The sequence below is a fragment of the Cyprinodon tularosa genome, unplaced genomic scaffold (assembly GCF_016077235.1).
Source record: "Cyprinodon tularosa strain WSP-4 unplaced genomic scaffold, ASM1607723v1 ctg388, whole genome shotgun sequence".
Lineage (NCBI taxonomy): Eukaryota > Metazoa > Chordata > Actinopteri > Cyprinodontiformes > Cyprinodontidae > Cyprinodon > Cyprinodon tularosa.
In genome coordinates, this window is record NW_024039105.1 from 1381497 (window position 1) to 1397500 (window position 16004).

General features: G+C 37.0%; 1 protein-coding gene across 2 annotated transcripts in view; it reads left to right on the top strand.

Moving 5' to 3' along the window:
- Nucleotides 1-510: 510 nt before the first annotated feature.
- Nucleotides 511-16004, top strand: part of cerkl (ceramide kinase-like) — a 39476-nt gene continuing 23982 nt past the window's right edge. Inside the window, exons 1-3 of one of the 2 annotated variants that reach the window (XM_038297461.1) lie at nt 511-785; nt 3376-3485; nt 10011-10241. In XM_038297461.1, the coding sequence (XP_038153389.1) occupies nt 652-785; nt 3376-3485; nt 10011-10241 (475 nt within the window). In that variant the 5' untranslated portion in view covers nt 511-651. The remainder of the gene's footprint in view (nt 786-3375; nt 3486-10010; nt 10242-16004) is intronic. The other variant, XM_038297460.1, reaches the window with a different exon arrangement.

Genomic DNA, 16004 nt, shown 5'->3' on the forward strand with positions numbered 1-16004 from the left:
GTTGAAACCACTATTATTTTTGGGAGCTTCTGTAAAATTATATACAGTAAGCAGCAATGTGTGTTGGCTCTCAGTTTTTTTTACTCTTTAAGATTTGGTCACTACCCAACTTGTTCAAAGACACATTTCAGTTTTTAACAACTACGTGTCCCTCTGAGCATTTTACGATAGTATTATACCTGCTTTAGAGTTACTTTAGTTTTATCCTGGTCATATATTATTAAACTATAACTGAGGTCTTGGAAATGAGATCTTGGGTCTTAATGGCATAACTTGTATGTATAAAGTTGAATGAATTCAAACTTTTAAGTATTTACTCTTGATATAATTCATACAAGTAGCTAATTTAGTAATAAAGTATTTGTATATCTAGTGTTAAATTATATAATCATTTTGAAAAGATAATGAAAATAAACATCCACAAAAGAACAAAATATATGCGCGCTCCCGAGTTGACAGAGCATGGATGTAGATTACCGCGTGCCCGATGAAGCCGCTACCTGTCTCCATAGCGACGAGACCCCGGAAATACACACTGAGCAGCTTACTGCTTGTTTATCGGACACAAACAATTTTCAGCTACGCTCTTTTCTTATTTCTTTATTTGTTTTTTTATTTTTATTATTTGTTTCATTAACTGGGAGTGCAAACATGTCGGAGCTGGATGTTGAAGCGCAGGGAGAGATGAGAGACAGCGGCAAGAAGAAGAAAAAGAAAAAGAAGGAGAAGCGGAGGGTCAATGAGGAGAAGGAGGAGGAGCAGGTGGAGAGGGGAGAGGAACCGGGGTGAGTAGTACATGAGTTCCTCAGATCCTTTTTAAAAAGATACTTAAAAAATAAAAGCGGTAAAGTTTAACGCAGACATGCCCCTTATGGAACTCTTTCAAAATAAAAGCCCTGCCATAAGGAACGTGCGACCGGAAGTAGTATTCTACCTTAACCCATCCTCCATATATTAGATTGCATATTACACTGATTAGGGTTGATTTTACCCTCATGTTTTAGGCACTAGGTATTGTCACATTAATCTGTTAAATCAATGACTGTTCAATTTGATGCTAAATAATTATATTCCCTCATTACAGAAATAGAAGATGCTGCAAGATGCAACAAGCGACAAACCAAAACATTTAGACTTTCAGAAAAAGTTTTATTAAATTTGTAGAATAATCTAACACAATCTTTCTATCAGTTTTTTCACCATAATATTAATTACAGAGAAAAAAAGTTCAATGTTTATTATTATTATTATTATTATTGTTATTATTTTTTATGGAATTGTTTTTCTTACAATGAGGAAACAAAATATTTGATTTGAGCCCAAAACCCGGGTTTAATATTTCTCCCTTTGGTTGAAAGAGTCATATTAAAGGTAGAAATTGTGCAAATTATGCCTTGATAAATACATTCTCTACATATTTAAAGAAATGGGTTAAAATTTGACATATTCCAATAATAATTTTAATATTTTTTTTCTCAACACCATCAATTCAAGTAACTAAATGAAATGTGTTTCTAGTTTTTATCTTTTCTAATTACAGAAACAAAACCAACTAGGAAAATCTGTATATAAAATCTTTCGTTTTAAAGTAAGCTTGCAAAAATACATTTAAAACCTAGAAACTTAGATCTGTTTTCTGCGGTCAGAGACGATTTCTTTTATCACAAATAAATATAATCTGGTCTGCTCACAAGACAATCGTGACTTAGCAACTCTCTTATTTCATTAAATTATCTGTTGTATGCCTTTGATAGAAAATAACTTAAACAAATCTATTGTTTTAAAATACACTTTTATAAAATTCAGTTTAAGGAAAACTTTTTCAATTTGCTCTAACAAGGTGTTACTTAGATATTTCACAAAAACAGTAAGTGGGGCCATTTATTGGTAAAACATTGGCTTCTTTCTCCAACTCAGAACTTTACAATTAATTAATGATCTATTTAAAAATACAATGATATTATTGTATTTTTAAAAAGATTTTAACAATGCTAACCACATACACGGTCTGTGTATTTATTATTCTGTAAATCAGCACAGTGGGCAATTTGTATTGAACGATTAATTGATTACGCTCTATGTTCACACTGTAGTTTACAAGAAAACCATCTCTCAGATTCCCAAAACTCTCTGAGGAATCATTATGTTAGAGCTGTTTGCCATGTTCTGCTGCTGAATAGCTTGATGAATGCACAGTGATGAAATGTTTACTACAGAAGCTGATGGTCCAAACTAAGATAAACCCGCTGGTTTATTCAAACGAACGCTGAAAAACCTTCAATATTTCTTCATTAAACATTGTCCGTAAAGAATGCAAGTGAAAAATCCTATCTTAGATGTTGAGAGTTTTGTCCTTCTTACTCGATTAATTGAACCAAATTTACTTCTTTACTTTATTTTTAAAAGAACACTAAGCATTAGTAAAGTCATGTATTAGTAATCGCAATAAAATGGTACTGTTAGTTACAAGAACAACAAACAAACATTAGAAATTAAAATAGATTGCGTAATCAAAGATTAAAATTACTCAAAGAATATTCTATTTGTCAGTTACAAAATAATATTAAAAAATAATAGGAGAAATAGATAAATACATTTCTATTGTATTACTATTAATAAAAATGTACAAATATAAGTTAATATTTATCTCAAATATCTATCTATTCAATACCTTTTAAACAGTTCTGAGAAATTGGATGATCACGTTGTAGTAATATTATATATACAGTACTTCAATATTCAGAAATTCTGGAGGATGTCAGGACCATCCAGGTGAATTTTTTTTTATTCTCATTACAAAATAAAACTATTTTTTCCCATCCTTTTAGGCCCTTATTGGTGCCCATTTTCATAGTCCATATGGGCGTGTTTGTGGTGTGGAACGCGGTGAAGCCTTAGATACATTTTATTTCTTCTTTCCGAGATGCCATCCTAGGGTTACTGGGCTGCTCCCAGCACCAGTAACAACTTTTATTTAGGTTGACGCTCTGCCTTTTCTTCCAGTCTTCCACTTGACTTTTTTTTTTTTATACCCACCGCTCAGCATGTTTGAAGAAATTACTTTCTCACTGAGACCTTGGCAACCGTGCTCGACAACCTTGACACTGCTGGAATGAATAGTGTGAATAGCTGACAGAAGATAAAATGAAACCCTCTTTCAACTGTTTCTTCCTTTTAACATTTGCATATTGTAACTTCTTGTCTGATATCAACATTTTGATCAGGAGTTCTCCTGCCGGATTATTCAGTGAAGAGTCCCCATTAATTATCTGTATGGTTCAATGGCTACTCTATCAAACAGTTCAAAGAGGGACATATGCAAAAACTATCTTGTTGATTGAAGTAAAATTAAACTCTTTCTTTTCTAATTTTCAGTGAGAGCGTGTTGATGCGAGGCATCTTCAAAGTGGGGAAAAAGAGCCATGACGTCCTGCTCACAAGAATCAAACTGACCTGGACTCCGATCATCCCGGAGAGTCCCACAGGTGGGTAACAACGGGGCAGGCTTTACACTGTGCTTTTCTTCTGTAATAGGAAAAACTGCGCCTGTACGTTTGAAAGTAGCTGATGCTGTTATGGAGGGGATCTATCAAACTATCTGAATTCTTGAATAAAATATTCACATCATAGCCCTGTCATATTTAACAGCTTATAAAGGCTAAAGCATGAGTAAATCACACCCTGCTCATTGTCTCATAAAGATGCTTTGTAGCTGTGACTGCATTTGTAGGAAGCCCTTTGGTCTCAGAAGGCATTACACCCATAAAGTATCTCAAATTTAGCACACCTGCTCCCCACTCACACCTGAGACTTTGTAACACTAACAAGTCACATGACACCAGTGAGGTAAGAGGGCTGATTGGGCACCATTTTGGTATATGTACTTTGGGCGGGTGTAGCTGAACTCAGTTTTGTTACCAGAATCATCCCGCTCTTTCTTACATCAACTCTCTCTCAGAGAAAGGTGGGTTTTTACAGTGCAGGCACAGCGCGGTCTGGGCAGGCGCTTCCTGGAGAGGGCAGCTCTACATACAGTAGACGGGCCCTATTGGCTTGTTTTGACAGGAAAGGTAGGGGCGGCTTGTAACAGATCAGAATTCATGAGGATTACTCAGACATAAATGAATAAAAATGCACCATGTGGATTTAAGAAGCAGTATAACATAGTCAAAAGCTCAGAAAACTTTATTTTCACTTTAATTTTAGACAGAGATGCTATCAGCTTAATTTAGAGCAGCAAACAGCTGAGATCACAACATTAGTACATTATTTACCCCAATGGACTGCTTAGATGCAATATTTGGTAGGATAATGTCATTTATATTTCAAGTTTAATGCCTCCTAATAATGTATTTCACCTCTTGAATTGGTTTAATTGCATCTAAAGACCACACCTGGTGTGTAATTTTGTCAAGTATGTATGGATTAAACTACATGGGTTAAAAACATACCATTTGATAGATTTAAAGGGGCCAAACAAGCCAGTTTCTTCCCATTTCTGTATTAGTTAGCTACTGTTTTTGCTCCTATTTAGAGCTTTCCTGTTGTGTGTTAGATTTTTACTTGGAAACCATTCAGTCCGAACTGGTTAGTGAAGCAAGATGAAGGTGTAAATTCAATGTGTTTGTGTTTCTGAAGCCAATCTGTTTTGTTGTATTTCATCCAAGCTAATGTCATTAAGCCAGCACTGTGTGTATGTGTGCGTTGGCAGCACTAGAGAGCAGTTGGTTTGGCCCGTGGGGGGTTATTAGAGTCTCTCAGTGTGAGGAGATTAACGCACACATACACATAAGCAGTCTGTTAGCACGCTGTGTGTGTGTGTGTTTCTGCGTGTTGATGAGATATTTCTGTATAAATGGATCATCTGCTCTTGTTTATTTCTAAACAGGAATCGATCTTATCCATTTATGTTAGGAAAGCGAAACCTGAGCTGTCAGATACAGTTGTTGTATTTTGCGCTGTGGCAGAAAAGACTTTGTGTGGCAAAGAAGAGTTGTTCAATTTTAAAAAAACCTACATAATAAGGGGGAATTTCAGTTGACTTAAGTTGGCAGAGACAAATTTCAGATGTAAAACCTTATTTTGTTTAGATGCGGACAATTTCCAATTCCAGTTTTTGTTAATATTAGTTTTGAGTTATTCTAGATATAATCAACAGTGTTCCAATCATTTCTTTTTAGCCTTGTATCCAGAGAGTTTGTGTGTTTGAGCACAGTCGCTGTATCACAGGATTTAAAATAAACAAGGTACAACAATAGCAGAATTGGCATTTTAACCTGTGTTAACATGTTATATTAATGATTATTGCGATGATCTAGATTAGTGTTACAAATTGTAAACTGCAATTTCTGGGTGAAAATGAAGATAGCCCCTTTAACTCTCAGATTCCCACAAGGTTTTCAGCATTTGAAATCATCAGATATTTCTTTAATCTTACCTGAAGATTTGGTTTGACATTACGGAAATCTGTAAAAAGTAGGAAATGTTGAAAGAGTAGAATGACCTTCACCAACCTAATCCTTGCAATACTTCAAGGTCATTAAAAAAGGTATTAATGATCTCTAAAGTATGGATCAGTGATAAGCCTGGGTTATGACTGACGCGTCGACGAGATCTGGGCAGCCCAACGATGTCATCTTGGCATCCACACGCCTCCCCGAGGCCTGATTTTCTACATAGGACACTTGGCAAAATTTGTAACTATGTAGACACGGGCCATGCTTATAAAAAACAATGGACGAGTAATAGCTTCTACTGGCGAGTGCTCGTAAATATAAACATCTAGAGACATCTTGATTCGGCCTATAACTATCACAGTAATTAACAGAGTGGGAAAAACTCTTGGATATAAGTTTCTGTCCCTCTTGGATGACACAAAGACGTTTAAAAACAGAAGAAAAAGCTGTGTTTTCTACACTGTCGTGTTTTGTGGTGTTTTAGGCTTGCAATGTATGCCGTAAATGCCTACCTCAAACTGGCCAGAATAATAGGAACAGGGGGAAAAGCCACTCAGGGCATAAAAGCTGCAGACGTTGTGTCTGCACATCTCAATCGAAATGTATGTGCTGCAACATAACTGAGCCTTTAGGGAGCCAAGAAATTCACATTCTCCTGTCTAAAATAGTCTGGAACAATCGCAGCACAAGAAGCGAGAGTTTACATGGGGGTGCCAGAATTACCCATAATGCAATGCCGATTTTCTATGAAGGATAAAAGTCAAGCTAGCGGCCGCACCATAGCAATGTTTTAAGATGCCGTTTATGAAAATTTGCTAGATGCATCTTTCAACAGCTAGCTGCTGTGCTATTTTTGTTTAAAAAGATAACATTTTTGGATCACATCTGTGGCTATCTGATGGTTCTATCATGTTTCTCTTGACCCTGAAAGCCCCGCCCTTGTCCCACCTTTAAAATGGGGATCTATCAGTTAACTTAGGCTTTTAATTAGAGATGCACTGATCAGATACCTGTTACTTGTAAACAAATGATATAAAGTACATTTGAATCTGTGTGAATTTGTTACCTTTTTTAATATTGCTTATATAAAGGCTTATATCATGGATGCACTTTAAAAATGAAATAGTCAAGAGAGCTGTACTTAACGAAATGTCTTTTTGTTTAGACTTGTGTGTCTAAGTCTAAGTCTAAGTCTAAAGGATAAAGCTTTCACTCACATGGCAAGGTATATGGTTCATTCATTTAATAGTTGAATCAAAGCAATATAGGATATCGGCTGATATGCTCAGCCCAGGTATTGGATTGGCTCAAAAAAATATTCTCTCTAGTTTCACTTGGTCCTTCCTGTATCCAGGTTCTTAAATGCCTGTTAATAAAACAGACTATAGCAAAAGATTCAAAATTTTCCATTAAGGTTTTTGCCTTGCAATGATGCTAGTTCCTTCTTTTTTGCCATTAAGGTAAAGTTACACAGCATATTTACGTGATTGCCAACAAAAAAAAAACAACATCATAAAATTTTCTTAAAAGTGATTTATGTAAATCTGTCATACCTCTCTTAATACATACTGGGTCAGATCCTGGAGGCAGGGAAAGCAGAATAAAGCGTTATGTAACGCTGTTGGTTAAGCTTCACAATTAAAAAGATTGGTTCATAATGGAGCCTGGAAGGTGGATGAAGACCAACAACATAAATAAAGCTTTAAATAAAAATATTCAAAAATAATATTAAAAAAAAAAAAAAAAACATTATTATCAGTCAGAGGATGACAACATGAAATAAACAATGAGCAATGACAATGACTTGAAAGGTTTTATATTTTCAGCCCTTCACAAGTCCAAAAGCTCCTTAAATCGGGGTCTGTTCCATTAATGTAGTTGCTGTGCATCTGCAACTTTTGGCAACCATAATCTTTCCTTCTGCCAACATGTTACATTCACAAAAATGACTGGACTGAAGCTCTTAGGGTATTATGTTGTGAGACCAAATATTAATTGCGTCTGCAATTTCGAATTTGCATTTTTTTAAATTGTAAATGCAAATAACCTTCCAGTGCCATTTACGTCTAGAGGTGAATTACAGGGATTATCTTTTTTGTTAGATATTATTAAATTCTCTTCATTCAAGTTCATGCCAGTTTTGATGGTACTCTTATTACTTCTTATGGCTACAGTTACTGAGGAACTAAAGCAATATTATTTGAATTGTATATTTTTTTTGATATAATAAAAAATAATAATCATACAATCCTTTGCCATTAAATGGAAAACTCTCACACCAATGCATGTCTGCAGACAGATTTTGCAGACTGGATTGGCTAATTTGTTGAAAAGGTCATGATTGCAAATGATAAATAGATTTGCTGCACCTACTACTGTTGCATTTTAGGAAAACAATAGCAAAAGCTGATTTTTTTTCAATACTCATCTAAGTATTTTAATAAGGAGAAACAGCCTATAGAGGGGAGTTAGATTTCTATCAGATGATACTAGTTGATAATATTCAGTAACCAAGAAATAAGAATAACATGATGATGAGATAACGGTAGATATAAGGTGTGGTCAATGGGTCATATATAATGTGTTCTCTGAAAATGCGTCAGTAACACGAACACATATGTTTGTGTTTGTGTCTTTTTAGTGTATGTGCGTGATCTCAGTATGATCCAAAACTCCCTACAGTTACCACATGGCCCGGTCAACATGAGACCGGACTGCCACTGTGGCGGGTATGTGTGTGTGTGTCTGTGTATTGGCACAGTGGGTTGTGAGGTCATGATGGGAAACTTATCTCCATCTGGAGGAAACCAGCGCCTGTGCGTTTACAGCATCTCTGTTGTCAGCATAGATCAGCATAATCATTTTTGGCAAGATGGGAAAAAAATTGTTGATTATATTTTTATCTTATTCTTCCTAAATTATGATTCATTTAATGTGCTTTAGGTTTATGAATGAGATATATATATATGTGAATATATACACATATGTGTATATGTATAAACACATCTATCTATCTGTCCATAATATTTTTATTAGGTGTGTTCTTTGAACTTTATGATTATTCATACATTTTGTAATCTCCGCCATGGAGGTTATATTTTTAGGAGAGTTTGTTTGTGTGTGTGTGTGTGAGGCCCATTTGCCATGTTGTGGGGACCGGCCAACAGCTCCTTGTTGGGCCCAATGCCAGGAACCCTCACCTGGAAGTTTTTGTTGCATGGGTTACGTTTAGGATTTAGGTGTGAATGATTTTAAGTTGTGATTAGGGTTAGATATGAACCCCTAATGGTTAGGGTCACAGTTAGGCTGTAAAAATTACTGGAAGTCAATTGAAAAGCCCCACAAAGGTAGTGAGACAAGTTTCTGTGTGTGTGTGTGAGTCAGAATCATAATCAGACATACTTTATAATCCCAGAGGGAAATTACAGAGTAAAGACCATTTTTCCAATTTCACCATCAAATTGAGGACCAGTTGTTGCAAAGTGAGTATATTTTGCCGGTCCTCACATGATATTTTGCTAACAGTTAGGTTTAGGGCTAAGGTTTCAATTGTTTAGGATTAGGGTGAGGTATGCATTGGTAATGGTTAGGTTTAGGGTAAGTTTTAGGGTTACGGCATAGAAAGGGTTGGAAATGACTGATAATCAATAGAAGTCAATGGGAGTCAATATGGTCCTCACTACAATGGCAGAACGAGTATGTGTGTGTATGTGTATGTGTCTGTCTGTGTACAGAATAACTTGAATTGTTATGAACGTATTTTAATGAACTTCTTAACAAAGGTGCAAATCAGTTCAAGGAACAATCTATAAAAAAAATTCCAATTCTGTGAATACAGGTATTAACTTAAGGTGGAAGTCACAAAATGTCGGGGAATTAAGCTACTTGGTGGAGGTCTGCGCTTTCGCAGTGCTTTCCTAGTTTATTTATGCATTGATCGTTTCAAAGGGCTGTTCTTTTCAGACAGCAGCAGCAGGTTTAATCAGCCTAAAACTGACATATCATGTGTGTACTATGAATAAAATGTGAGTGTTATGTAACTCAGTGTGCAACATTAACTCTGCTGACAGGATCCTGAGTGAATTAGATGGTTTATATGACGTGGACCAATCAGATTTCCGATCCCCATCCTGATTAAGATGGATGATTGGAGGATGTGACTAAACAATACGCCGGTCAGTAGATTAGTTAATAATTCTACAGATGATGTTATGTAACTGGCAGCAGTTTGACCATTCGTTCTACAGCTAGCATAAAGGTCAGAGTTAGAATAAGTAGTGTATAAATATATGTGTTTATACATACGTATACAATATTAGTCATTTTTTGAACTCAGTGTTTACTATATGATGTATGATAACCTCCCCATCTTGTGCTTAGAAGTGTTTTAACAATTAACTAAGTAAATACATGTTAGATGAAATATCAGTATTTTTAATCTGTAGATCTGTGTCCAGATCTCATGCACCTGTTACAGCTTTTGTCTAAATGAGCATTGTATGTATGTATGGAGCTAGCTCCATATGTGTGTTCATGTATTGCATCTCTCTCCAGGCGATGGGACCGTGCTGGAGGCAGGTGCGGTGCTGCTGCAGGACGTTTTCGCCGTGAAGGTGAAACGGAGGCGAGCCGCGACCCAGCAGTCGGGGGGAGCCGTGCTCGGCCTTGCTCTCTTCCACTGCAGGAGGAGAGGGAGGCGGCTGGAGGAGGACACACTGCACCTCCACAACGCCTCTGCAGAACATACTCACTCCTGGTACAACACTCTGAAAGAACTGCTATCAGGTAACATTAAAACTGATCAGTTTGAAAACCTTTAGCCAATTCCGAGGCAGTGATTTCAATGTTTTTTTTTCATGGTTTTGAAAAATCGTTTTAGGTCGCTTTCACAAATAAAACCAAACTGATAGATATGCAGACAGTCCAAGCTAATAGCTGGATTGCCTGCCTTACATAAGAAACATAAGCAATGGAAACATGACTCAGTGCATCTGTAGTTGCCTCTTTGTAAGATGATTATACACATTCTGCTGAGTGATGCAGCTGGAAAGAACTCAATCTCCTTCTCCTTTAGATATGATGTAATGCATCAATATTTAATCTTCGTTCGTATCTGTTTTTATCAGTTTTAACGCTGAATTAGGTTATATACTTATTCTGGTTAGCAAACAGGTTTCTTCCTAGTTAAAGAATCATTAACATGATTTCCCCCAAAAGTCTGAAGATGTTTGGAATATAAAAGCACTTCACAAATAGAAATATTTGTATTTTTATCTGCTAAAATCTGTAGCCATCCATTTATCCACTTCCACCTTCCAGTCCTTCCCTTTATCAATTCATCCGTGCATTCATCCTTAAATCACAGACAGTGTGACTACTTCAGAAATATCTAAAAATAAATTCATAGATGGAGACTCCATCATGGACAACATGTACATGTAAATATAACACATCACTTTGGAAATCTGACTATTTAAAAGAATATGATGTATGAATGGATACAAAAATAACTGACTGAAATTGAAATTGCTAAGATGGCTTTATAAAATCCCTGTTTACTTGTACAAGACAATTTGTCCAAAATAAAATGAAGCAAAACTCATTTCAAATTTGTGCTGTAATTGCATCAAATAATCAGGCGTCATAGTCACATTTAAAGGTGTTCAAGGAAAACATTCAAGGGTCTTACATTTGTCTTTTGGAAGGTTTCTCAGATACTGTATCAGCTGTTATTAGTAATATCAGAGTTGAAATAAAATAGACAAACAGCTGCTCAGCCTAACGTTGCATCTGTATTAATGTTGCAGTATCTCTAGGGGTGTGCCAATCTGATATTAATCAGATATTTGTCTGATATCATTCCCTACGACAGACTGGCGACCTGTCGAGGGTGTACCCAGGCGACCCTGGTAGAAGATAGATGGAGATGGATGGTCAGATACCACAATAAAATAAATGGTGGAATATATGCCGCCTCTAAAACCCTTTAAAATCTCAGATATTAGAAAACTCATAGAAATACTTTTTTTCTATCCACTTTTGTTTAAAGTTTATGCAACTCTTTGGTGAATAAGAAAAGCATCAGTTGTTCTCATACCTGATGGTTTCAAGTATCGTTCTTTGTATGAAAAATAACACTTGGTCAAGCCTTTTCTGTCATTCCACACTGCAGAATAAATCATAAAGTATTTATGATTCATACTGGATGATTCATTGACCCGTATTAGGTCAATATCGGTAACGATCAACACTCAAAGCTGCAATGTCGCTATCGAATATGAAATGATAAAGTTGTATCGAGACTCTCCTAATTATTTCTATCAAGACTGTTCACGTTCACTTCATGTGGTGACTCAGAGTTACATCAGACAGAAGAGTTAATCTGATAATCCAGAAGTACAAAGACACACAGATTACACACATAGACATTCAGCTGCAGTAATGATCATGCTGTCAGCACTTGAGTAATGTCTGCAGAAAAGATTAGCTAAAAAACTTGTCTGCTTTAAAGGTAGCAGTATATGAGGTTTGAAATTGGTTGTTAAACTGCTGGGATTAAATATAAACTCTCCCCTTCACTCATACATCTGTGTCTCGGTGCCTACACGACAAACTAAGGGTTGTGCAGAGTTTATTGAATGTGCATGTGCTGATAGTTTATGATAATTATGTAAGGTGCTAAGACACCGGAACTTTGCAAAATAAAAACTTGAAAGGTCAAAGGTGTGCTATGCTATTTGCAGTAATGTTAAAAAGTTGCTCTTATATTTCAGATTATCAAACAATAAGGAAGAGAAGCTATCGATATCGAACTCCTTATATAAAGTTAGCTGCTGCTAAATCATATTACTAGTTTAACTTCCTTTATAGCCACAGCTATCATCAAGCACTTGTGATAATTGGCCATTGGTAGGGCTGCACGTAACGATTAGTTTGCAAATTGATTAATCCGACGATTATTTTTTGATTAATTGATTAACAATCGGACAACAAAAGGTTCCCTAAAGAGGACGCTTTACAAAATTAAACCAAGTGAAAATAAAGCTTTACCACTTGAGGGGTCCGGGATAGAGCATATTGACAGACGTAAAAGATTTTATCTATATTTTGCGGCACTACTGGGTCTATTTTTCTACAGTAGGCTGACAGGAAAGAGGGTATGAGAGAGGGGGAGAGACTTGCGACAAAGGACCTCAGGTGGGATTCGAACCTGAGTCGGCAGCGTCGAGGGCTCCGGCCTCTGTACATGGGTCGTGCACACTAAACACTGCGACATCTGCACGCCCAGACGTAAAAGATTTTAAAGGGAAATGTTTACCTGGTCGCCTCCCTCGGAAGGTGTTCCAGGCATGTCCCTTTGGGAGGAGGCCTCGTGGACATGCTGGAGGGACTATGTCTCTGAGCTGGCCTGGTGTCACCAGCACCTCGAGGAAGTGTGTGGGGATTGGAAAGTCTGGGCATCTTGGCTTAGGCCCCGTCCACACGAAGACGAACCCTGGCCTAAACGCACAAATTTTTCACCAAACCAGCCTCCCATCCACACGAAGCCGGCGTTTCGGGGGTCTGTAAACGATCATTTTTTTTATTCAGCCTTCAGAGTGGGAAGATTCTGAAACGCCGTTTTCGAGTTTCCATCTTTACACCCTAACCGCATTTTTTTTTTTACACGCATGCGTCATAGCGTCGCCTCTAAACACGCAAGCGCGACACATCACAACAACAATGGCGCCGTTGCTAATGCTACTCACCCTGCTGTCGGGCTTACAACAGAATCTTCTTCTTCTGGAATATCTCCAGGAAGAACAGAGCAATATCGACCACATAGTTCAGCACCTGAATTTGACTTAACCACGAAAATGGACCCGCAGGGCAACGATGTATAAATATTAGTGCGCATGCCCTACATTTCGTCGCTTATTTTTGCTTTGGCACCACAGCGCCACTTACAGGCCTGGCATACATTTTGCAGCGTTTTCATGCATTCGTGTGGATGCTCACATTTATTTTACGTCTCCGTCTTTACGGCAAACGTTTTGGAAAATATCAGCGTTTCGTGTTCGTTTTGACTTCGTGTGGACGGGGCCTTAGACTGCTCCCTCTGCGACCCGGCTCCGGATAAGTGGAAGAAAATGGATGGATGGATGTTTACACATTTCTTTTCACAATTTGGTTTACTGCTTTAAGTGGGTTGCTGTGTCAGCTAAAGACACATTTTAGATTCTTTATACTCCAGTTAATGATTAATCGATTTCTAAATTAGTTGATGATTATTTCAATAATCGATTAATAATGTTTAATCCAATACATTGTGTCAGTCCTAGTTATCGGTTACTTTCATTATCATTTCATCATTATGGGGAAAATTTTCCCCACTTCTGTTTGCAGAATTGTTATGAATCAGCCCCATTGAGCAGTTGTGAGGATTAAGGGTTCATTTAAGGTCATGCCACATTCAGTTTGTGTTTTTTGGAGCCATTAAAGATAGAGTGCTTTAACACATTATCATTATAAAATAAGTGCAACTGAGCTTAAGGTTAAGAACTGATCACCTGAACTTCTCCCTAAAGAGCTAGAACTTTACAATAGATCCACACATAAACATTGTGCATGGGGTTTTGATTGATATGTGCGCATGCCGACTAAAAGGGCTGTACAGAACATTTTCTGTTCAAACACTTGTTCCTTGAAACCCCTACTTAAAAGTATACCAGCTAATCTATAAGTAAATCAAGCAGTTCCTTCAGCAGCAATAGCAGCAGTAGCCATCTGCTTGTCAGGAGCTTTTTAAGAGAAGTCCTGGATGCTACCGCAGTCTGAGTTTCCCATGCGCTGATTACCCAGGTGCTCGATAGTGGGCAGTGCCCGACTGACTGTTAACACACAATAGAAAAGTTGAAGTGCTGTGTGTCTGGATCCAAGCTGCATGAACAATCTTTACATTTCAGCTCTTTTCTGCTTTTGCGTCTCTGGCCGAACAGACAGAGACATTACAAGCAATCATTAAATGAGGAGGTCAAAGTTGACACTTGCGCTAACATTGCTCTCTCACCATGGCATCAGTCTGACACGTTATCGCTGGTCACCTGTCTGACTGTGTTTCTGTCTGTCCATCATACCAGATTAGCCCAGAGGCCCTGCAGCAAAGTCACAACTTCTTCAAGGCTGCATCGTGGGCCTCACACTTCCCCGCATGAATGGCTCGCAGGTCGAGTGTCAGCTCGAGTGGTCACACTGCAGATCAAACTGTGTTGGCCTTTGTGACTTTAAACACCACAGTTTAGGAGTCTATTTCTTTATGTGTTGGGATGTGAAAGGTAAACACAGTCAGTCGCTCTGCTGCTCTGCGGACATTAAGCCTATTTTCCAGCCAGAGGTCAGTATGAAAAGCCTATTGTTGTATGAATCTCGGTGTCGCAGAGTGGGCAGCCTCGCCGCTGCAGACTCCATCGCCACTTCTTAACCTCTAGGTCCGAACATTAAGCTGCACAATGGTGAGCAGAGAGCACCTTGTTTCCAGAGGGTTATTCTGTGCCGTTTTCTTTGTGAGACAGCTGCACAGAAACTGAAAGGCAGTCAGAGCTACAAAAGGTAAGTATTTATGCTGTATAGAAACTGTTTCAATACACGCGGTCAGACGACAGAATAATTGACTGCACTTGTTTAACAGCTGAACAGTCTTACAGTCTACAGTCGGCGGGGAAATTTCTCGGCAGCGACACTCTGAGAAATATATTTTCAAACCATGTCAGCTTCTCTCACAGAAATATTTCACCCCTATTCTAATATTTATGTAATTTTGTTACATAACGAATTCCCAATAACTTTTTTTTTAGATAACTGTAACACAAAACTGTTAAATAAACCTTACATTATGCATATTCGTTAATTTAATATAGCTTATTTACATAAAATACATACAAGTCAGGTTTATGTAATTAGAATTAAAAAAGTGTATTTATTTTTAAATACATAAAGTTTATTTGTTTGAATTGTGTAGTGATTTATGCAATTCAAACAATAAACTTTATTTATTTGAAATAAATACAACCTTTAATATTAATTTTGAGTAAGCATTTTTTGTTAACACTAGATACATAACCTCATTATCATGTATTTTAAATAATGTGCTTTATTATACAAACATATAAATCATGTAAGTTTTATCCATTAGGTTTGTGTTAAAATAATTTTAAAATATGTACATGGGAATTTGTTATGTAACAAATTTACATAAATCTTAAAAGTTGCTGAAATATTTATGAGTGAGAAAGGAATACGATACGATTTTACGATATTCTCATTTTTAACCAAATTTCTCAACTGAAATGAAGAGAAATGTCAATATTAATAAAATGCTATTAAAATACCTTGAGGTGCAAATGTATCATGTATCCTGTTATGGTGTTCTTCATAGCAGCTGATATTCAAGCACAGTGGTAACCTGTCATTTATTTTAAAATAATGAAGACACTAATAATATTGACATGTTCTTTATATATTGTGTTTTACAAACAAAGTTCAGAAAGTAAGTTGTCCTTTTCATGGTAC